This window comes from Rhinoraja longicauda, chromosome 22 (assembly GCF_053455715.1).
Source record: "Rhinoraja longicauda isolate Sanriku21f chromosome 22, sRhiLon1.1, whole genome shotgun sequence".
In the NCBI taxonomy this organism is placed as follows: domain Eukaryota; kingdom Metazoa; phylum Chordata; class Chondrichthyes; order Rajiformes; family Arhynchobatidae; genus Rhinoraja; species Rhinoraja longicauda.
Window position 1 is genome coordinate 27,649,687 of NC_135974.1, and position 25,030 is coordinate 27,674,716.

At 38.8% G+C, this 25,030-nt stretch overlaps 1 protein-coding gene across 1 annotated transcript in view; it reads right to left on the bottom strand.

Moving 5' to 3' along the window:
• The window catches only part of LOC144604506 (partitioning defective 6 homolog beta-like), a 29,005-nt gene extending 8,947 nt beyond the window's left edge, over positions 1-20,058 (bottom strand). The window contains exons 1-2 of the mRNA XM_078419000.1: positions 19,820-20,058; positions 17,776-17,998 (exon numbers count right to left, since the gene is read on the bottom strand). Coding sequence (XP_078275126.1) covers positions 17,776-17,998; positions 19,820-19,882 — 286 coding nt within the window. The 5' untranslated portion in view covers positions 19,883-20,058. The remainder of the gene's footprint in view (positions 1-17,775; positions 17,999-19,819) is intronic.
• Between the last annotated feature and the right edge of the window lie 4,972 nt (positions 20,059-25,030).

Below are 25,030 nucleotides of genomic sequence, written 5' to 3' on the forward strand. Positions count from 1 at the left end.
ACAATAGGAGGGCAGAAATTATTCTTCATGTAAAAAAAGTGGAAGATGGGGTGGAAAGTCAGCATGGGATCTCCAAAAAAACTAATTTGCATGCAAAAATTGCAAAATCCATACCTTCTGAAATGCAGCCAGTACAATTAAAAAGAGAATTAGACCAACGTTATGAAATAAAGGCAAACAAAAGTGCTAGTGACAACATAGATAACGCAATACCAATTCCGATGGGCAAGCCAAAATCTTGTGTACATAAATTTCAGCCTCAAATTGAGACAGCCTAATGTGATATTTCCATTTCTCCATCTGATGAGAGATTCAATTTTACTGTTTTTTGTACTGCATAATCCAATGCTTCAACCAGCTAAATTACCCTCCATGGTTGGTTTATAATAACATTTTAGGAGAAATGTGGAAAAGTTTAATACCATTTGGTTTTACTTTTTTCCAAATTTGGTTGCAAAATATACTTGATATTCTGAAAACTAGTTATCACTCATTAGATTCCCTGAAGCAAGATGGTAGATCTCCTTATTTTGGTAGTGCTTATATAAATGATACAGCGAAGAAAACTCCAGATCTTTGTCAGTTAAGGAACAGCAATAAATTCCCAGCTCACAATGCTTGTAATTAGGGGTCACGGTGCCCCCACTGTATGGTTCTTTTTTCTGTTTGGTTGTAGGCAGTGAGGAAGACTACTGAAGATGAAAGGTTGGCAAGGTGCTGTAACCCACCCTTTTGTGTGCATATGGTGCAGCCAAAATGAAGGGCTAAATTTTAAGTGCAAATGCCTTTTTCAAAAACAAAATTTATATCGAGAATAATGAGAAATTTTACAAATTAGATGAGAACTACATTAAAAATGATTGGCAAAGCAATAGTTAACCTATTGTTTTCATGCTATTGAATGTTGTACTGTGTGCCAACCTTTACAGTAGTATTCCCTGCTCCTCCTGTACATGATCCAAAGAAGTTCCGAGCCATGAAGACTAGATATATTCTAGTTCAATTGATAAAATGGAGAGAGTTAACCTATTTTGGTTAAGGTGACAATGCACTGGGGTCTTTTGATTAGATGAGGGGAAAACTGCTAAGATTTCAGCATAGAAAACTTCAGAGAATGTCCTTGTTCTGTCTGAGGAAGGGTCTTGACCTGAAAAGGTGGTTATCCATGTATTCCCGAGATGCTGCCTGGGCCGCTGAGCTACTCCAGTACTCTCTTCTTCAGAGAACGCAAGCAAGATTGGCCTCTCTCGCCACTATGGTTGGATTGCGGCAACATTTATTGCTAACATGAAGGATGATTATTTGGGTAAAGTAGTACATATATTCAATCATGCAGGAGGAAAAAAAAAAGCAAAGGAATGGAATGACTAAAGAAAATATTTGATGACTGATTGCAAACATATTTGAAAATATTGAGGAATCTCATTTGCACAAACACATTGAGGTAAAAGGGTGTAACACCAGATCATAGAAATTCTTATGTAATAAAGTCATTTCCAAGTTTAAATTATTACAATTTCTCTCAATGTTAACTGTACAACCTGCTTAGTTTGTTATAGCTTGGCATAGGTGGGTGGGGAAAAGACTGGTTGAATGTTTTGATCAGGTACTGGACACGCTTATCCAGATTCCATTGAATGAGTCACCATCCTGGAATGCTTATAAAAGATCAAATTAATTTTCCAATAAAGGGACTTTGAATATGTCAACAATATCACTCATTAATATTACACTGGGTTCATGCCTAATGTCTCTCGCACATTTAGAGATAGATATTTGAGTAAAAGTATTAATTTAAAATCACACAAGTAAACCAAGCTCTGTGAATGACCCGTGGAGAAATGTACATTTGGTATTCAAAAAGATAACAAACATTTCACTTTTGACCCCTTAAACTGTTGTGTATTTGGATGATGTTAACCAGATGGATATTCAAATGGCCTTAACATCCATACACTGAGGATTAAGAGAATTTACCAAAATTCTCACCCAATTGTGCATCAGTGACTCTAAATATGTCCACTTGAACAGTGTCAGGTGTCAATGCTCAGGAATCCAATCACTTACAAATCAGGTTAACATGAAAGGTAATGCAAGACTTGTTAATATTTGGGATGCAGGAGTGGAAAAAGTAAATAAATGTTACTTTAACTGCAGTGACATGCTAAGAATGCTAGATTGCACAACACAAGGAAGAGGAAAGAGATAATAGAGTACCATATTGCACTTTAAGTATTAAAATAATTAATCGAAACAGATGACAATCTCAACTAAGTTAGGGTGAAAAAAATGAGGAAGAGAAAATGTGAGAGGCTGTGCACAACCATTGTTGATAACGTTCCTCACTACCCTCAACCATTTCCTGCTAAAAAAATGATTTACCCTTTTACAAATGTACCAGTTTTATCGTTGTTCATGTTTTGAAGTGGTGACCCATAAGTGGTGTGGACAAAGATAGTAATAATTTATGACCCTAGGGAATTTGAAGCATTCAAATTTTGTTAAATTATATTTAATTTGGCCACAGTAAACTACTATCTGTGTTTAGAGATTCTCAAAAAATGGGGCCACCCTTCAAAAGAACATTAACACTATCAGTATTAATATAGAAAATAGGTAATGGAGACTCAAGGATCAGATCATTTTTTTAAGTTCTTAGTTGGATGGTTAAGTAAATTTGGGATTTCTAAAATTTTGAAAATGTTACAAATTATTCAATCGCTCAAAGCTCATAAGTGCCAAGATAATCTCCTTTCAGAATATCTGTGATGAGCATCTCCTAACAACTACAAGGTATTGCAAATGACTGACTAACTGGTCTCTGGTTCAATGAGAGCAGAAACCAGTTTAGAACCGGTGTCCCATTAGAGCCATCGCCACTCCCAAACATTTGCTTGCTGCCAACTTGGAGGAGAGTTGACAATCAGAAGATAGGTAATATTCCGAGGATTTTATGATGTGTTGGCAAGTCTAGAGGCAGCAATGAGAGTGGTACAAATCAGTTTTTCATAAATGGCAGGTAGCAGAGTGTGGCAGGGGCACCGTGGAGAAAGACAATTTTGTATGAAAGGTTTTATTGCTTCAGCAGCAGTCTCCATTAAGTTCTGGCAATCTACTGGTTCTGACTATATGATTGCATTGGTAGAGGAAGGAAATCAGATATTCTAACTGCCAAATTCTTATTCATATTGAAACAATATGTATTTAACATGGAAAATTAAACATTGAACAAATTTCAATTGTATCATAGTGAATTTCAGAATGATACCAATATCCAGATGACCTTTTTTTAAAAGGGCAAAATATTCATAAACGTGCAGAATAAGGATAGCATTGACAACTGAACTTCGATAAGGTCTTTGATAAGGTCCTACATAGGAGATCAGTGGACAAAATTAGAGCACATGGTATTGGGGATAAGGTACTGACATGGATAGAAAATTGGTTGGCAGACAAGAAACAAAGAGTAGGGATTAACAGGTCCTTTTCAGAATGGCAGGCAGTGACTCATGGAGTACCGAACGGCTCTGTGCTGGGACCGCAGCTATTTACAATACACATTAATGATTTCGATGAAGGGATTAAAAGTAACATTAGCAAATTTGCAGATGACACAAAGCTGGGTGGAAGTGTGAACTGTGAGGAGGATGCAATGAGGGCAACTTGGACAGGTTGGGGGAGTGGGCAGATGCAGTTTAATGTGGATAAATGTGAGGTTATCCACTTTGGTGGCAAGAACAGGAAGGCAGATTATTATCTGAATGGTGTCAAGTTAGGAAAAGGAGAAGTACAACGAGATCTGTGTGTCCTTGTACATCAGTCACTGAAAGCAAGTGTGCAGGTACAGCAGGCAGTGAAGAAAGCTAATGGCATGTTGGCCTTCTTAACAAGAGGAGTTGAGGAAAGGAACAAAGAGGTCCTTCTGCAGTTGTACAGGGCCCTGGTGAGACCACACCTGGTGTATTGTGTGCAGTTTTGGTCTCCAAATTTGAGGAAGGCCATTCTTGCTTTTGAGGGAGTGCAGCGTAGGTTCACGATGTTAATTCCCGGGATGGCTGAACTGTCATATGTTGAAAGAATGGAGCGACTGGGCTTGTATACACTGGAATTTAGAAGTATGAGAGAGGATCTTATTGAAACATAAGATTATTAAGGGATTAAACACGCTAGAGGCAGGAAACGTTCCGGATGTTGGGGGAGTGCAGAACCAGGGGCCACAGTTTAAGAATAAGGGATAGACCATTTAGAACGGAGAAGAGGAAAAACTATTTAACCCAGAGAGTTGTGAATCTGTGGAATTCTCTGCCTCAGAAGGCAGTGGAGGCCAATTCTCTGGATGCTTTCAAGAGAGTTAGATAGAGCTCTTAGGGCTAGTTGAATCAAGGGATATGGGGAGAAGGCTGGAACAGGGTACTGATTGTGGATGACCAGCCATGGTCACAATGAATGGTGGTGCTGGATCAAAGGCCGAATGGCCTACTCCTGCGCCTATTGTCTATTGATAGACAAGTACAGGTGGTATATTTTATTCCAAAGGCAGCTAAATGGTTTTTGTAAATAAACTATTAAAATTAGCTGGACAAACAAAGACAACAAAGAATATGCACACCAAAAAATTAAAGATGCAGATTAATGAGCAAACAGCAATGGGAGCTCACCTTTAGAGAAGGGAAATTAAATAGGGTGTTTTACATTGTGGATAAGGGGAGGATTTGGACAGGCTAAATAAATGGGCAAAAACATTATAGGAGTATGATATGAAAAGGTGACAGGTCATCCACCTTGCTGGAGTTCAAAACTATATATTTTTTTTAAATGGCGAGTTTGAAAAGGTGATGAAGAATGTGGGCAACCTTGCACAGAAATCACTAGAAGTTAAGTGCGATAAGCAATTGGGAAGGAAATAGTATGCTTGCCTTTGCTGCAGCAGGATTTGAATGCTGGAATAGAGTATATTGCTCCAACTACCTGCCCACCTACTGATAATCTAGTTGCACAAGCCTCTCATATCCGGAACACTGCTTTGCATTTTTGTTCCCCCACGCACAATTTCAATTAAATTGCGCAAAATAAAAGTTACTACTTAATTTACAGACAAGCATCCAATTTTGAAAGAAAATTGAATAATAAAATATACAATCTATTTCAAACTAAACGATTTACTTGTCACTGTAATTCTACGTAATTTAGTAGCCCTACACAAGTTGAAAATCCTCCGGCTTTGGAAATACAAATCAGCTACCTTGGATGGATAAAAGCATTTTTAGTCTATTATTTTTTTAGTTATTTTTATAACTATTTTATAACTAATAACTATTTTTAGATAGTTTAGACATTTTTGTATTTGAATTCCATACACACTGCAACAAATAGTACAGCTTTGAGAAAAAAATACATTTGACATTATCTTTGTAGACTAAATGCTGGATGTAATTAGTAGAAACTAGTGCTTTAAATCTGTGGTTCTTAATCAGTCATATTGCCAACAGTTGTTTAATCATTTGCAATAGGAATTCTAAGAATCTACTCTAGCTGGAAACAAATTTCATGACATAAATCAATCTCAAGATAACTATAACTGATCTAATTGGCTATACTTCCTCACAAAATTATTGTGCTTTTGTAAAGGATACATCTTCAAAGATTATTAAACTTTTCAATATTATTTAGATCAAAGTAGAATTAGGTGTTGCTGGGGGAGCCAAAAAAAAGTTCAGAAATTTAAATGTTTTTTTAAACCAAAATCTGCAAAGGGGTCAACTTAATCTAAAAGAATGGATATCCACAAGTACTTTGTGCCAATGGATGGGAGTTATTCCAAAAATATTTTTAATCTTTAAAAATTTAAGTACAAATTTAAATGACAATATTGCAGCTACCATATTAACATTTTGTTCCATTCCCTTGAGAGATGTTCATGTACAGCATAAGCTATCAAGTAATGAAGCATATACAAATTAACAGGAAGATTTTCTACATTCCCAAAAGCATCTTTCACCATTCAAAGGTGTACAGTTTAAACAGTGATTAATGCATTTATCACCAATTTTTTTCCAAGTGTTCCAATTTAGGAACATTAATTTAAATGCCAAAACTGAAAGGAAGATAAACATTAATAAACCTAGTTACCATGCAAGTCCTCAAACCAGATACAAAAATTGTTCTGTGCCTCAAAAGAATTATTCATTGCCCTCAATGCCTGATCGCTTCTTAAGACAAAGATTTTTTTCCTTCCCCATCACTATGGCAAGTTAATTGCTCAACTGGGAAAAATATAATCTCATTGAAAATAATGAAAATTTTCAACTGTGACCCACATTCTGGGTCTTTGAGTTTACTCTTGGTCAAAATATCAATCCATCTAATTTTCTTTTCCCTTCTAATGTTAAGAGCCAATTTCATAGAAAAGATTAGACACTCCATGTGCCCCACAATACACTGAAGTTAACATGACCATCTGCTCAAATGATGCATACATGCATAGTTTCCTCAAGGGGCAACCTCAATTTGGTATCAGTAATTTGCCCTAAAAAGGACCAATAAGCATTATGTAACCCATGATCAGTAATCAGAACAATGAATTGTTTTCATTATGGATGTTCTCTCAACAATTCTCATAATATAAAATGTCTGTACAGTAGCATTCATTTGTTGTTGCATTATGAATTACTGACATGGATGTTCTTCAAGGGTCTTCCAACACCAAGATTTCATGATTTTGTCTCCCTCTGAACATTTCACATCAGTGTGGTTAGTTGCTTTACTGAGCTATATAGTACTGAATAAACTTAAACATGTTCCATGCTTGCTGACTCATTTCTGTGTTACACTTCTACTGCTACCAGTGAATCTGTGGCACATCCTTTTCCCTAACCTCCAGAAAGGCTCAGCGTTTTTTGTTCCTTCCATGCCTACAAAGTAGGAAAATGAGAAATGCAATCAGTTTATTCTAAATGAAAATCAGTTATAAAAAGTGAGATCAGAAATGGTCATCAATGGATCCAACCAATTTCTCACCTCAAAATACTGAAATTATTCCCATCTACTGATCAACATTTCACCCACATTTCTTATTTAAAATCCGATCTTTCACTCTCCAAACTCCAGTGGTTACAAGCATAGCCTATCCAATTTCTTTCCAAAATATAACCTAACTATACAATAATACATCTTTGACCCACTAATTTTAGCACTCCCATTTCTCTCAAGCACCAGATTGCTAGAAAAATAAAACATACTAAATGAAAGTTAATTTTCCAGTAAAACCTGCATTTCCTGCATGGGCAGCCTGAGCACCAGTTAACAATTTGCTCTCGGATGTCCCAAGGGGTGTTTGATCGACAGCCACCCTACTATTTTAATAAATCACCATGCTTGCTTAGTGTCAACATTTCTTCCACAGCTTTTTTGAAAAAACAATCTGCACCAAACAACCTGGTTTTCAAATTCAAACATAACCACACAGAGTTTGATTTCATTTAATTCAAGTTTTAATGCACAAATCCAGCAGCAAAAATATGGTCAGAACCTCAATAATCCACATCCAGTCAACACATGGCATCAAAAAGACTGAAAAACACTGATCTTTTGTACAACAAATAAGATTAATTAACTATGACAATTCAAACAGCGGATGAAATAAACTACAATGAATTCTCTGTAGAGGTAGGCTACGTTTATCCAGAAAAGCATATTAGGTTACACAAATTGCATACATAAAATCAATCTGCACTTGCATTGTGTTTGCACCACACTTGACGAAGAAGTAATTAACACAGTTGTGTAGGAAAATAACTGCAGATGCTGGTACAAATCGAAGGTATCACAAAATGCTCAGCGGGTCAGGCAGCATCTCTGGAGAAGGAATGGGTGACGTTTCGGGTCGAGACCCTTCTTCAGACTGTTGTCAGGGCGGACAGGACAAAGAAAGGATGTAGTTGGAGACAGGAAGACAGTGGGAGAACTGGGAAGGGGGAGGGGAAGAGAGGGTCGAGGAGCTATCTAAAGTTAGTCTTCCTCCCACAGCTATCTTGACTACACTTCTTCCCACCCTGTCTCGTGCAAAAAGTCTATCCCCTAGTCCCAATTTCTCCGTCTACACCGCATCTGCGCCTAGGATGAGGTGTTTCAGAAATGTCCCCATTCTTTAGGAAACGAGGCTTCCCCTCTTCCATTATAGATGAGGCTCTCACTAGGGCCTCCTCTATATCCCGCAGCTCTGCTCTTGCTCCCCCTCCCCCCATTCGTAACAAGGATCGAATCCTCCTTGTCCTCACCTTCGACCCCATCAGCCAGCGTATACAACAAATTATCCTCCAACATTTCCGTCACCTCCAACGGGACCCCACTACTGGCCACATCTTTCCATCTCCTCCCCTTTTTCGGCTTTCCGCAGAGACCCTTCCCTCCGTAACTAGCTGGTCCACTCGTCCCTTCCTACCCAAGCCACCCCCTCCCCAGGCACTTTCCCCAGCAACTGTAGGAGATGCAACACCTGTCCCTTTACCTCCCCCCTCGACTCCATCCAAGGACCCAAGCAATCTTTCCAGGTGAGGCAGAGGTTCACCTGTACCTCCTCCAACCTCATCTATTGTATCCGCTGCTCTAGATGTCAACTTCTCTACATTGGCGAGACCTATGCAATCTATCCTCAATCAGTTAAAAGTATGCCAGTTCAATCAAACGACTCAAGATTTTTTTTGGCTTCCGATTGAACTTCTCTTCAGCTTTTCAGCCTTGGACATCACTTTCCAAAAGTCAAGTAATTTCATGTTTGATCAGCCCAGTGTACATCAGATCCTTGTTGCCTTTTGGGTAAAGTTTCTTCTAAATTCCCATTCAATTTGTTGAAGACTCCTTTAGTTTGATAAAACTAATTACTGGAGTACACAAGTGCTGAAAGAATTCCAGCAGCATGTGACATACACCATAAATTTTATAATGTGGAAATTTTCATCTGAACAATGACCATGTTCTGAATAATATGCTGCTAATATTAAAGTCCTGTTGGTACATAATGTTATCAGAATGGGTAATATGCAATTATATTCTAGAAGCGTTTGTGTACTTAAAAATATGCAACAATGTTCCTTTAATTTTTTCCCCTTCTAAGTCTTTTCTTGAACATTATGTACCATGCAGATCTCTAACCCAAATGACAGTTAACTGAATTTTATTGAGATTTGCTTTCTTCACAAGTTTTTGTCATACCTCACAGTTCAAAACTACCCCTCAATTTAGATTTAGGGTGTTTATTCACCATCAAGAATCAAATCCTGTCCATTGTAAAGGAAAATTAACCATCTTTCATGTTTTGAGTAGTGCAGACACGCTTCATAATTGGGTCCATTCTGCATTAAATTCTCCATTGACTGTCATCTTTTGCTATTCCCAATTGCATTATATAGAAAGGATTGTGATGTGAAACAAAACAAATCCAAACCTGGAGTTTACAGATTCCAGTCGGATTAAACAAAATCCCAAGGTTTTTTTTAATCATACATTAAAAACACAAGAATAACTAGGGAGAAGGTCGAACCACTCAATGATGAAGATGTAAATTTATGCTTGGAGTCAGAGGATGTAGGCGAGGTATTACACAAGCACAGTAAACCCTCGTTAAACGGACTATTGGGGCGGTGGGAGAGGGGGGGGAATAGTGCCCATTATTGTCAATTGTCCGCTATAACCGAATAAGGTATTATCATTGTAAGTAGTTGACACAAAGAGGTGCAGATGATGGTTCATAAAAAAAAAGGACACAAAGTGCTGGAGGAACTCAGCAGGTCAAGCAGCATCGCTGGAGAACATTGTTAAGTTACATTGGGATCATTCTTCAGACTGAGTCAGGCTGCAGTTACTCCAGCACTGTTTCGTTTCACCTTAAACATAGGTGCCGATACCACTGGCCTGCACTAGTGAGCCCTTCTTCACCCACCGCATGGTCCGGTGCGGTTCATGCTGTAGCCCCTGGCCAACAGCTCTTTCTCCAGGCCACTGTCAACAACAAGACATGCTCAGTCACTGTGGAGCTCCATCCCCTCTTACATGCTGCTGCTTCCAATGTGGGGTATGCGGGCGACTCCGGGGAAAGAGGGAGAGGGGCCAAGCGGACAGGGTGACAGGCAGTCAGTGATGGTTAACAAAGCATAATGAAGAAACATGAAGAAACAGCAACAGGTTGTGGGGAGCCCCATGGTGACCAAGTACGACCTGTGGGTGGTGGCGGACCGTAGAAAGTGCTGTTCCCAGGGGCTACACGAGCTGCATCAACGGACCGTTTGGTGGATTCAGAACTGACTTAGCCATAGAAGCAGAGGGAAGTGGAGGAAGGCTGCCAAAGAATACAACGGGATATTGATCGGTTACAGGTATGGGTAGAGAAATGCCAAACGGATTTTAATGTAAGCAAGTGTGAGGTGTTACACTTTGGGATGTCCAATACAACGGGAAATTGTAGAGTTAATGGCAAGACCCTTAACTGCATTGATGTACAGAGGGATCTTGGGGTCCAAATCCATTGCTCCCCGAACGTCGCAACACAAGTAGAGTGGTAAAGGCAGCATTTGCTGGGCTACCAAAGTCACTTCGTAGCTCCAACCCCTGACTACTCCTCTGTAGCCGTAAAATTTTCCATCACCATGTTTATCCAATTTTCTTCAAGGCCATGATGAAACTTGCCTCCGCCATATCTGCAAGCAGTGCATTCAATTTTTTCCTCTTCATTCTCTTAACTTTATATCCATAACTCCCAGTCCTCAACACTTCCATCAATAGGAACAGCCTGCACCATCCATTCAGTCCAGACTTATCGTTTTACATACATTAACAAATCTCCAGTATCACAAAATGCTGGAGTAACTCAGCAGGTCAGGCAGCATCTTGGAGAGAAGGAATGGGTGACATTTCGGGTCGAGACCCTTCTTCAGACTGATGTCAGGGGGGGCGGGACAAAGAAAGGATATAGGTGGAGGAAGGAAGACAGTGGGAGAACTGGGAAGGGGAAGAGAGGGACAGAGGAACTATCTAAAGTTAGAGAAGTCAATGTTCATACCGCTGGGCCGTAAGCTGCCCCAGCGAAATACGAGGTGCTGTCCCTCCGCTACTCCCCCTCTGTGGTTCCTCCTGCCCTCCTACTCTACGACCACGTTTTGACCCAGACTCGCTACCACAGCCAAGTCTGTTTTCTCAGGACGAGAGTTTCAAATAGGACAAACAAATCTATGGCTTTCTCCAAAGAAGAAATCCCAGCCTGTAATCTACTGTTGTATTTGTGGTCCGTCGATGCAGGAAGCATTCTTGCAAATCTATTCCAGACCATCTTACATGCTTCACATATATCCCACAATAAGATGAACAGCTGACTACAATACCCCAATTCCGTAAAACATCATTGCTTTTTACTCTCATGTCTCTATTGATCCATTCTAGAATGTATCCCTTATTAACTGCTTTCAAACCTGCTCTACCATCCAATTGACTAACAGTCATGTTCGTCCAGGTTCCTCCTGTAGCCCTTTTAGAACAGCAAACTTCACTATATTATAGAACCGTGAAGTCATGCAGCACAGAAAAAAAACCCTTTGGGCCAACTTGCTCATGCCAATCAAGATGCCCTATCTACAATGGTCCCACCTGCTCGTGCCTACCCCATATCCTTATAAACCTTTCCTATCCATGTACCTGTCCAAATGCCTTTTAAATGTTGTTGTAGTACTTGCCTCAACTACATCCTCTGGTAGCTCGTTCCATATACCCACCATGCTGTGTGAAAAAGTGGAGACGTTGATGGTGGTTGAATGGGTGAGTAGGCAGGCAGTTTGGGAGGTGCTGCACACCTTCTGCCACTTAGATTGGACAGGTTTTCAATGCCATCCTGGTTGCTCCTCCATAAATTCTGAGCAGTCATATATCAGCAATTTCCACAAGATTGTGGTGACATTACATTTTTGCAAAGAGAGCTCAAGAAAAACCTTGAATCTTTTTCTACATTGCTTAGCAACATAATTTACAACTTCATTAGAAATGCTTTTTAGTCTTTTTTTAAATTCCAATTGTCTACCAGATGGTGTCCTGCCAGGACAGAGTACCGAACAGTGTGACTGTTGCCTTGAAACTGGTGTCAGGCTTGCAACACACATAACATGCTCAGAGATAACTGAAAGAGTTGGGAACGTTGGCTTAAAAGCTGCAGACATTGATTGACTCATCCTACTTGTGGATCAGAGGATTTTGCAGATCTATTATCCAGTAGCATAAACTATCAGTTGTGTACAGTAAACTAAAAAGCTTTTCACTGTACCTTTGTACAATTGGCAATAAACTAAATTAAACTTTTAGAGGATAAATAGTTTCATTTTAGAATGAAGGGCCTTTGTCTCAGGACATATTACTCAGGGTATGGGGAGAAGGCAGGAACGGGGTACTGATTGAGAATGATCAGCCATGATCACATTGAACGGCGGTGTTGGCTCGAAGGGCAGAATGGCCTCCTCCTGCACCTATTGTCTATTGTCTATATTGGGGTCAGCACAGGTAAACAAAGGACAGGTTTTGGCTGTGATTCCACACAGTAATTTGCTTGTCCTCCTGCTCCAACAACAGGAGTTGTAGGAGCAAAGTTAAAATGCAAAAATGTTCAGTCAATGATTCTGCAATGGAATTCTCTCCAAACTTTCTATCCCGCATAAATACTGCTACAAATACGATTGTATGCAGATATGATGCACTTCATTGTAAATGATTCATTAAGACACTTGCCAAATTTTTATATGAAATAAACAACAACCATTCATTCAATAATCAAAAAGAAATGAAAACATGCAAGAAATGAACATGCATAGATCACACTGAGAAAAGAACAGATTTTTAAATAACTAATTACCTGAAACAAATCCAAGTGCTAACATTCCAGACCCCCTTCCCCCCCCCCCCCCCCCCCCCACACACAGATCACAACATTAAATCTTCTCGATATTTCTATTGCCATGAGAATGCTATCATATTTTAACACCTACTTACACTCTCAAGTGATGAAAGCCTTGATTACAAATTTACCACCCTACAGTTTAATCAATAAAATAAAACAGGGCAAAAGAAATGTAACAGCACATTCAAGGACCAGTGAAAATTGGCTACCCTAGTAGAAAGCAACTCTTTCAAAAGGCAGAAGTTTCTGCCAGAACAGTAAGTATACCCTGTGGAGCATCCTCTCTTGGCAGATACAGGAGCCAAATTCAAACTAGAGAAATATTTCCATCCCATTAGCCCCAATACACAATTCTCTTTGCATGCAACTTCAGGAGCATTAGCTTGATCTAACTTGGAGATAGACCGCATCAGGAAATGAATTAGATCAGTGCTTGCTGAAATATTGTACATTACATTGTTCCATTAATACAATAAAGAAATCACTTAAAAAAAAGTTAAAACCACAATGGGAAGTATATATACCAGCTGCACAGCCTTGTGGAAATGTAGCATAAACTAGCGTTTTTAAATTCCTGGTCTATGATATTAACTGACCTTGGGGGTGGGTGGGGGGGGGGATACAGATGTCATAACAGCTTTAAAGACTATCAAACAAAGGGGGTGGAGGTTGAAATGTTAGCTGATGATTCTTGATCCCATTTTCTATTTCACAATTTTACTTAAAAATGACAGACATGTCCATTGCTGATGCTCAATTTGTCTTTCACCAGGACCACTCTGTTCCTCAGCTCACTGCAGCCTCAGTCTTAACGTGAATGAAAGAGTTTAATTTCAAAAATGTTGGGCAAATGCAACCAACTTGAAATCAATGCTGCATTTGGGGGAGAAGTTACTGACTTGAGTCTTCTCACAAAACAAGGTTATGGTTATTGGAGGTTAGTTAGTCCCAACTCCAGGACATCACTGTCGTTCTACGTCACTATTTCCTGTACTCAATAAATCACTTCAGTTGTTTTATCAATGATCTTTCCTTAAGCATTGTAAATGGGATATTTGATCAAACAATGTTTACTTCAATTGATAACTCCTTAATAAAGGAAACATCAAATGACACATAGCCTGTAAACATTTGGGTATTTGGTAATAAGTGTCAAGTGACACTAAAGTCATACCAGTCCCATGTAATGGTCACCTCCAAGAAAAAAAAGTTGAACTATCTATTCAGACATTAATTGGCACTACTGTTACCGAGTCCATACCATGAACATTCTGGGCATTAGCAATGACCGTATACTTATCTGGGCCCACTTCAAGAGCAGATCAAAAATCAAGTCCTTTGCTGTAGAATAAGGACTCACTACCTCACTTCCCAAAGTCATTTACAATGCACATTTGCAGACAAATGCAACTCAAACACCGAAGAGGCTTGCCACCATCCAAGTTAAAATAGCCTGCTTGAATAGTACCTCAGTTGGAGCTATAATCACTATTCCTACTTTATTGCTGGTTGGAAATACCAGCACCCTTTACTATCACTATGATTTACAGTGGTTCAAAGACACAGTTCACCACCAAGTAGAGTTTAGGATGGACAAGATGCTGGCCTTGCTGGCATCTTTTGCATCCTGCAGATGCATAAAAGCCATGCCGATGAGCTGAAGAAATATCACAGCAGCACTGCTTTTTGCTATTAAGATGACAACGATGAGTATGTAACTATCTTTTAAAAATGTGCTTGCAATCTAAATGGACAACTACAAAGATTAAAAAGGGACAAAGTAAGGCTCTGGAGAGTCCTATACTGGTATAGGTTGTGACACTTTCTCCTGTAAAAATGCTAAAAGGAACGTGGAATGAACTTTATTTATTATCAACATAACTCTAACAGAATGCCAAACTATTTCACTTGGTTCATATTTATCCACTATTTACATCCTCCGCCTGTTTTGATTTGTTTTCTATTTGGTAATCTATTTCCAATGCCTCCAGATGTTTAATGTGATATAGGAGCCAGTATTTGAAAAGAAAACACACCCAAGTTTAAATCAATCAATGCTTTTTTTTGCACCAGCATGTTACCAACTAGGACTTTTACTTTATTTCTGCTATCATTTATTTTTTATTGTTGCTGCATATTATGGCAATGGCCTCTGATAACAAGTGTAGTTACTCCCCTCCTGCCTGCAGTCAATATATTTACTTATATTGACTCTATCCACTACCACAATTTCAATGTCCATCTTAAGTGGTATTCACATCACCTTTCTAATTATTACATTTACCCAAATGTTCGATCATATTTGGAATCTACATCATACAAAGTTTAGTAACAAACCACGATTCCTTTCCAGGAGTGCAGACTGCTTTTCGTGTCCGAGTCTATTGAATAGTTCTTGTCCATGAGATTATCTTTCTGAAAATAACTAACACTCTCAAAAACAAATACTCAATTTAGATTTTGTTGACTGTCAGGCCAATCCAAAAAGAGTCAACTACAGGTATCAGATTAAAGTTTCGGCTGCAAAGCTCTTGTTTTCTCCAAGCAGTGGAGGTAATTCTGAACTGATAAAGCAATTCACTCATCACTTCAACTTTTAAACAAAGGATAAACCAGAAAGTGTGACTTAATTATTATGCATTTAATGCAATCATGTTTACGAATAAAAAAGCGTGCCACATCTAGATAGCTATCCAAAAATTTTTGAATTGCAAGAACATTATTCAATGTTCAATTATCAGTTCAGATCAAGTTTCACAAAAATGAGGAAATACAGATGTTCAGCGAATGTGTAGTGTACTCTATTACTAAAATAGTGACAAACCAATAGGCATCATGCAGCTAAAGTTGAAAGACAAGTTTCATCAAGTAGAACAACAATCGTTTTGTTAAATAAAACTCCACAATTCAGGTATAGCGAACAGCCTAAAAAAGTTTGAAGCAAAGGTAAAACTTGTCATAGAAGATTCAGACTTCAGGCAAAAAGGCGAGCACAAATGAAGCCAAAAAGGTGGAAACAATGGAAAGTGCTTTACTTTGAATGCGTCACTATCGAGAGAAAAATACAACCAATGATAGAAACAAAACTATCATGGTATCCATACAAAAATCCTTAAAGAGTTGGCAAGGCAGATTGATTAGTTGAAACATGCCCAATTTACCAGTAAAGGCAGAATGTAAAATCAAAATAATAGAAAAAGATTATAAATGAGTTATTAGGAATTATCTGGAGCATTAGATCACTGTCCAATTTGTTTAAACAACATTCTGCTACTTGCATCAATATTTCAGAAAAGTACCAAAGTAAACTTCAGTTATATTTGCATGTCAGATGTCTTACAAAACGGGAAACACTGAATCCCTTTTCATCACCAAGATGACAGAGACTGACAATGGATAGATAATCTGCAGTGATCTGAAAAAGCTCATACATGAAGTTGTCATGTATATCAATGACAGGTATACGCATTCTTAAATGGAAACCAAACCACATACGTTGTTTCAAATCAACCAAAACTTCTTAATTTCCATGCTCAAAATTAGTTGTGTTTTATCCACCCCACAGGGATGCCCAAATCCAATTCCAGCAAAGGTTTACACCTGTATATTTTCCACTACAAATCAGAGCATGAACTTAAAAAATAAAAATTCAGACAGGATTTAGGGGTTCCGCAGACAAGATCGTTAAAAAAAACAATGAACTCCATATACCACATCATTGAATTTTCCTAATATTTAAGTCAGTGCTATTTTCATATTTAAACTAAATAAAATAGTATTTCAGTTTGAGGGTCTTCAACAAACTACTTATACTAAAAAAGGTAGAAATAAACTCCACAAATACAATTTAACATGTTTAGAGAATACAAGGCACAAATCATCCAATGACAGAAGCTGTCAAACAGGAAGCTAGGTATTAAATGTTATGTTTTACCATTGTAACACAGATGACACAAAGTTGCAGATACGTTAAACAGGAATTTCGAGCACATCTTGGAAAACACCTAGAGATAGCCGAAAATATACACCGCCCACAACATATTTGGAAAGGTGACTTGTGACTGAAATCTAAAAGACTTCAAATTTCTATTCTACTTGTTTTAAACAAACATTTCATAAAATAATCAAAGAAAAACAGTGCTAGAAGGTCTCAGTAGGCCAGGCAGCATGCCTGGAGAAGAAATATATAATGTTTTAGGTTGGTGACTGTGTATCAGAAAAATTTGGGGTCACTGGCAATACTTGTTCTGTCTCGCTAAGGGGCCCTCACATATTATGTCAGATGTACAGGTAATTTGGTCTGCCACGAACAATGATGTCAGTAGTAGTAACCGATTTCATACTAGCAAACATATCCATTCAACTATTAATCAAGCCCATGCCCAAAAACTTAAAACAGGACAAAAAAGATACACCAGATTTTCTTGCACCTCGTTCACCATTTAGAATCACCAACTGTGCTCCATTATTCTACACTCACTTGTGTTGCAATGTCCAGACTAAGACCTTATCCCATGGCAATGGCTGAACATTAACAGTTCCCTTCAGAATTACACGTTAGTCAAAAAAGTTCAGCTCCATGTTTTCCCTTCAAAGTAGTGAAAATAAGAGTGGAAAATGGATTGAAAATATTTAACCATTTAACACGTAGCACACAATATTGCACAGAAGTCAGTTCTCTGACTGAAAAGCAATTATTCTCCTGAACATCCCCTGATCCTAGGTCAGGATCATTTAATGTCAAGGCTATTCAGTAGTTTTAATGTTCTGAAAGAGCAACATTTATATGTTTTGATTACACAGAGTTAATTCTAAGAATCGGTATACCAATTTTTAAACTTTCTTACCTTTCCTTTGCAGAAACACTCTGAGCAAAGGCATTGCAGTCTTAATTGCCTTTAAATAGTTATCATCATTGTTTATTGGTAACAAGTCTCCATGAATGTCAGCATATCCAACTAAAACATCAACATTTGGAATTCTGTGGACATGCTGCAATAATCCGTAAAATTCTTCAAACTTCCCAGGTTTGGATCGATCCAGAGAAAAACGACGAAATTCTGCCCCAAACTAAATAAGTAAAGGGGGAAAGAAGGGTAAACATTTCAGCTATATAATTTGGGACTATTTTCAAAAATGCATCTGGTGAATTTAAATGGCAGAATTCTAAAAGAAATATTATTACAAATATTTTTATATAATATAAAAGAAAATTAGATGTATCGTTTCTATGTCACTCAGAATTTTTTATTTGTACGAAATTCATATATTTGGAACATATTGCAAATCAGCATTTCTTTACACAGGCACAATTGAACAAGATTGAATGGATTCATGTACTTTCATTCTCCTATGATTTTACCCAAAATAAAGAATTCTAATTAAAGCATGGAAGCAAAAAAGTCTAGAAAATCATTATTTCCTTTTTAATAGGTACAAAAACCTGTTTGTCAAAACGAGTTGTAATTACTGATCAAAGATTAGTAAAAAGCAGGCGATCATGGAGGCAGAGTGATAAAAATATTTTTTTGCAATTCTGCATACCATGTCCATTTGTTATCATATATATATCACAATCCTGAATACTGATGAACACTGAATGCAACTCATTTTCTAACACAAAATGAAAAATTGTCTGCCAGGCTAAAAAATTGATTTAATTCAAGAAGAATAAATATCCCAGTTTAGTAATAGGTGAAACACACTCAAATATATTTGTAACTCATAGACAGCATTTCACACACTTGAACATTGAACAGTATAGCACAGGAACAAGCCCTTTGGCCAACAATGTCCGTGCTGAACACGAAGCCAAATTAAATAAATCCTACATGGCAAAGGTGAGAGATGAGATTTACCAGAGCAAATTGGCTCATCCAAAGAAACTAGGGACAGAGAAACTTTGAAAACCTAACAGCAACACCCATAAACAGGTTGGATTAATACCTCTTGGGTGGATTCTAGATTTGATTTATCATCTTAGTTATGTACTTTCCTTTTGCTAAGTGATTCAAGTTATAAAGAAAAGCTCACAACTTCCAAGAGATACAGCAAGTCAAATTATCAATCAACTAAAACCAGGACTAAATTCATTAGACTCCCAAGATGTTGATTTCAGTACATGTACAACATGGTCTAATTAATGTTTTCATCATCAACATGTTCACATGAAGAAACTGTTGGACACGATCCAAATTACAGGTCCATAGTTTACATTCTATGTACAACCAATGTTGCATGTTAACACTGCCAAATTATGGCAATGATCCCCATTAAAAGTTAGAATTTAAAATGGTAGTTTTTAAGTCATATTCATTCACTCGTGAAGTTCTACAGACAAAAATAAAGATTATGTAATTTCATTCTTCAAATACAGTTTTTTGATGGTTCAATCTTAAATTAAGTCGAGTATCCAGATAATTAGAACCTCCTTTCCATTTAAAATGAGCTTACAGCACAATCCTTTTGGGAACTCTTAGTTTCATATATCCGAAATGCTTTACTAATTGCTTAGGGATGGCATTTACAAATCACATTGCTGTCCAAAAAAATATTTTAAGGGGCGCAAGCATTTATAAACAAAAAGTAGGTGCAGGAAAGATTTATATTCATTGGACTGTGCGATCACATGCTTCAACTCCCAGCAGAACCTGAATGGTGAAACAAGTGGAATCGCAAAGCAATGGTTTAAATGTTTGAAGCTGTAGCAGGCCTGCGTCTGACCAGACGATTGAACCCTGGCCGCGGCAACACACTGGTCACAGATCCTGCGCCAACAGGGGTACTAGCCAGGACACTGGATCTAACTCATCTTCTGCGTCGACGGCTTCACAGACCTTCCCACACCCAGTTCCCATTTCACCAGACACACCGTGCCCGTCACCCACGCACCTTGCTCTTCACCTCCACCGTCTCCAAGGACTTGGACGACGTGCGATGGTGAGTCTTGATCATTTTCGTAGCGACGTTCGCCCGCCCGGTGCTCGCTCGTTCGTTTCCCCCCAAGGACAGCGGCTCAGCCTGAGTGAGGGGAGGGAGGGAAGATAGTCCAGGATGAACCCCGTCGCCGATAATGGCGGTTGCGTGTGTCGAGCAACGGCTCAAACTCCACCGCCGCCTCCTCCTGACGACCTGCACTAAACTCCGGACTTTGTTGTCAGATTACGTCAGCCTCCCCGGAAACCCAACCTGTGCATGCGCGCGCCCGCCCCCCAACCATCGCGCGCCCGCCCCCCAACCAGCGCGCGCCCGCGCCCGCAGCCCGTGCCCGTCGTCCCGCAGGTCCTTCGCCGCGCGCACTGGCAGTTGAGGGGCGGCAGTGAGTGTGGACGGCCCGGAGGCCTGACCCACCTGTGCACTTGACTTGATGCGCGCCATCAACAGGTATCTCAAATCAGTGCCCATCCCCCCCCGAAGCTAACAGCCACACACTGCAAGATCACTTCAAGCAACCTAGATTTAAAAACCCCAATAGTTGTCCAACTTTCCTTCCTTTATCAAAGCATGCCAAATCCACCCGAAGCTTTTAAGCAATCTACAAATGAACACACCAACCTTCATCAAAATATAGTATTTTGCAGGTGCCATTTAAATGATCTTTAATTATTGCCATGCATTTCAATGCATCAGTATTGATGTTTCTAAGCGTGATTAAACTCAGTTTTGTTAATAAAGCTTATTTTACAGGTATTTATCCACTTTAGGCAGAGCAAAAGAGGGAAAGTAAGAAAAGAGGGAAAGTAAGAAAGTAATGGATTTTCTGAAGATCTTTAATGAAGTGAAAAGTGTAAAAAAAAGTTATGGGACTGCATATAATATTGTGTGTTTTGATTGATATGACACCTGAAATACTATATTTACATGTAATTTGAAATGTAGTGATGTGAAACAGTTGGCATAAATGAGCTTTTTTTCAAGATGGTGAACGCTGACCAGTGAATTGGGACAAGGATCACTGCTTGGGGTCTAGTTATTCACAATAATATCAGCGATTAGGATGAGAGAACTGAATAATATTCCTAAGTCTGCTGACACCATGATAGTGAAGAGGATTATGAGATGTGAGGGAGACACAAAAAAAGCTTCATGACAATGTAGATAAATGGAATATGTGGTATAATATGGATAAATATAAAGTTAAGATATGGGACTGCAGATGTTGGAATCTTGAGCAAAACACAAAGTGCTGGAGGAACTCAGTCGGTCAGGCAACACTTGTGAATGGAAATGAGCAGACGGCATCTGAAGAAGGGTCTCAACCCAAAATGTCACTCCCTTCACAGATGCTGCCTGAGTTCCTCCATCACTTTGTGTTTTAATTCGGGACCTTTTTCATCCTAGTCATTCCCTCTTCAAAACTTCTGTTATCAAACAACTGAAAACATTTCCGTCAGTTCGGGGATAGTCCCGATCTTCCAACCTACCTTCATTGGAGACGCTGGACTTTTTTGAGTCTGTTATGCTACAATGCTATAAATATATATTCTGCTTTCGAGTATTTTTCTCTTTGCACTGCTCATTGCACTTGTGCAAGACTTGATTGTACTCGTGTACAGAATGATTAGATTTAATTGGATAATACAGCAACAAAAGCTTTTCACTGTACCTCAGTACACGACAATAATAAACCAATACCAAATATAGAGGAAGCTGAAGGAAGAAAGGGATAAGCACTCTGGTCAGAAGTCTATCCCCAAAGGTCTTCCATAGCAAAGTTCCTATCTCCATAAGCATCATTGTTGCTTTGCCAGCAATACAGGGACAATTCTCAAAAATTAGGAACTCGTCTTCTGAAGAAATCTAAAGAAGGGTCCTGTCCCGGAATGACACCCGTCAATGTTCTCCATCGACCTGTGGTGTGACCCACTGAGTTACTCCAGCACTTTGTGTCTTTTTTTGTTGTAAATTAACATGTGCAGTTCCTTGTTTCTACTCCTAACTCATTTTCTTCACCTCATACTGAACTAATAGGCAGTGGAGCCATGCCAATTTGCTGGGGTGGGGGAGCTGCTGAAAGTTCAAATAATGATAAACTTTACACACTCCAAAGACGTACAGGTGTGTAGGTTAATTGGCTGGGTAAAATGTAAAAATTGTCCCTAGTGGGTGTAGGATGGTGTTAATGTACGGGGATCACTGGGCGGCACGGACTTGGAGGGCCGAAAAAGGCCTGTTTCCGGCTGTATATATATGATATGATATGATATGTTGATACTCCACATTTGAACACCAAGTTGTCACAAAAGAATATTCCTGGAGATAAAACACCCATTTGTCTCTGTATCAGGTAAACGAGCTGAAAGCTACATGCTATGCTTATGCATAAGAAGGATCCGCAGATGCTGGTTTAAACCGAAGATAGACACAAAAAGCTAGAGTAACTCAGCGGGACAGGCAGCATCTCTGGAGAGAAGAAATGGGTGACGTTTCGAATCGAGACCCTTCTTCAGACTAAAGTGCTTATTGTTGACCATTCGTAGGATGGGAAGAACATGTCATATTCGCACATTTCTTGCTATTACATTTGTACATTTCCTGCTATTCTAAGTCACACTGGAAGATCTGACTGGGTAGCTTCTCAATTGAATGCTGGTTATCCAAATATCTTCCAAGATCCACAGGGTGATGCATGTAACATTGAACTTTTTCCTCAGCATTTTGCTGCTAAGAATTAAATAGTGAGTAGGGGTATCAAATAGTGAGATTGCTGAAAATAGCGTATTCCTGGCAGTGTGGTTATGCTCGTGTCTGCCCACTCATTTGGGTTGTGGACCTTGAAACAAGAGGCACATCTACACAGAGTCTGCAGGACAACTTTGGATCACATTCTAATGCCTGGACCACGGAGATCACGTTGACTCTCAATTTCTTAGACAAATGATCATTCCCAACTTGCTGCTCACTACTGCATCAGAGAGGGCACCCAGTTGTTGTATTCACAGAGAATTTTTTTCTTGAGGAATAAAAGACATTTGGTGCACTAGGATCTGCTAGCATTGCTCGCTTCCCTCAAGTGAAGGAGGCTATTGAATGTTGTTAATAACCCTGATCATTTAACAAGGTTTCCATTCCATTTATGTTCGTGTTTTTATCGACCGATTGAAGAATTCCCTCATGATTTGCCACAATTCTGTGAAGCACCAATGATTTCTTCATTCTGAGGGAGACTGTACTACTGCACATTTTCAGAGGCTGGCACTGCCTAAAGGAAAAGATTCAGTGGGAGGACTAAGGGTTACTTTCCACACTCTTGGTTGGTCATACTAATAATGCACTATTCTTTTTCAGCACCATAGGACAGATGCAACAAAAGCCATACACGTACAAGAATCTAAGTGGAGAACACCTTAAGTTTCATAAAAATGCTTGCATCAATTCAAGCATGCTTTGCAGTTTATATTTGCAATGACATCTTCTTCATAACCTTGCCAAATGAAGACATTGGCTGCTGCCAGAAGAAGAGCAAGGGTACTTGGAGACTGAGGGTCATGCGGTGGAGCTCAGAGATCAAGAGTCAAGAGTATTTTATTGTCATATGTTCCAGATAGGACAAAAAAAATCTTGCTGCAGCACAACAGAATATGTAAACATAATACACTAAACAATATAATAAACGAGAGAGAAAAAAAGTTCAGTGTGTATATATACAAATACTCAGAAATACACACACACACACATATATAAATATATATGTGTGTGTGAGTATTTGTATATATACACACTGAACTCTTTTTCTCTCGTTTATTATATTGTTTAGTGTATTATGTTTACATATTCTGTTGTGCTGCAGCAAGACTTTTTTTTGTATATATACACATTCATACATAAAAAACAAACAATAATAGTGCAATAATAACAATAATAGTCTATTGTAGTTCAGAGCTTATTTGAGGTTGTAGTGTTTAATAGCCTGATGGCTGTAGGGTAGAAGCTGTTCCTGAACCTGGACGTTACAGTTTTCAGGCACCTGTACCTTCTTCCCGATTGCAGGAGTGAAATGAGTGTACGGCCAGGGTGGTGTGGGTCTCTGATGATGTTGGCTGTCTTTTTGAGGCAGCGACTCCGGTAAATCCCTTCGTTGGTGGGGAGGTCAGAGCTGATGATGGACTGGGCAGTGTTCACAGCTTTTTGCAGTCTTTTTCGCTCCTGGGCATTCAAATTGCCGAACTAGGCCGTGATGCAACCAGTCAATATGCTCTCTAATGTACACCTGTAGAAGTTCAAGAGGTAGGTAAAATCCCTATGGATTTTCAATCATTTCAGTTAATTTTCAACCATTCAAAGGTAAATAATGGAGTAAAATGAACTGCAGATGCTTGTTAACAAAAAAGACACCAAGTGCTGGAGTAACTCTGCAGGTCAGGCAGCTACATAATGCAGCACAATTGACAATGACTCAGCAGTAAAAGCATACTGCGTCACTAGGTCATATTGATTTTAATCACCTGCATAAGGGGGAGTTCATGGTGAAAGGGCAACATGAAGATCTCTTGATGTATCCTCCCTTTTACTTTTTTGCAGTAGTCTCTTCCCCCAGTAGTGGCTATGATAAGTACTGTAAGAGCAGAACAAGTAGGGAATAATAATTGCAAGATAGTATTCAACTTTTCATGAGACTTTTGCAATAATTGCAGGAAATCAATGGAGCAATTGGTTGAGTCTTAATAGTTTGCAATCATGTGCTCCACTACAACAAGGCTATAATTTTCAAGGTCAAAGTATCACTTAATTTCTTAATTTAAGTTTTAGGTCAAACACGTTCAGTTGACAATGTACATCATTAACGCATCTTTCAGGTAAGGCATCGACGGTTATGCACCAACGGCATCAACTGACACATTGTTATTTATCTCTGCACAGTTAACTGTTAATTGCTCAATGAAAATACAATTCATCCATGTTGATGCCTTGAGAATGCTTTATAACAATTCTAAATTAAATGTTACTTTAATGGAAAAGCATAAAACATTTCAGCACAATTACATCCCTTGAGCCTTTCCCATTTCTCAACCTCGCAGGTAGCTTTCAATGTTCGAACAGGTTGTATTGCCACTTGTGTGGTTGATGAGAAGATTCCTCTTCCTTTGACTCCACATACACATC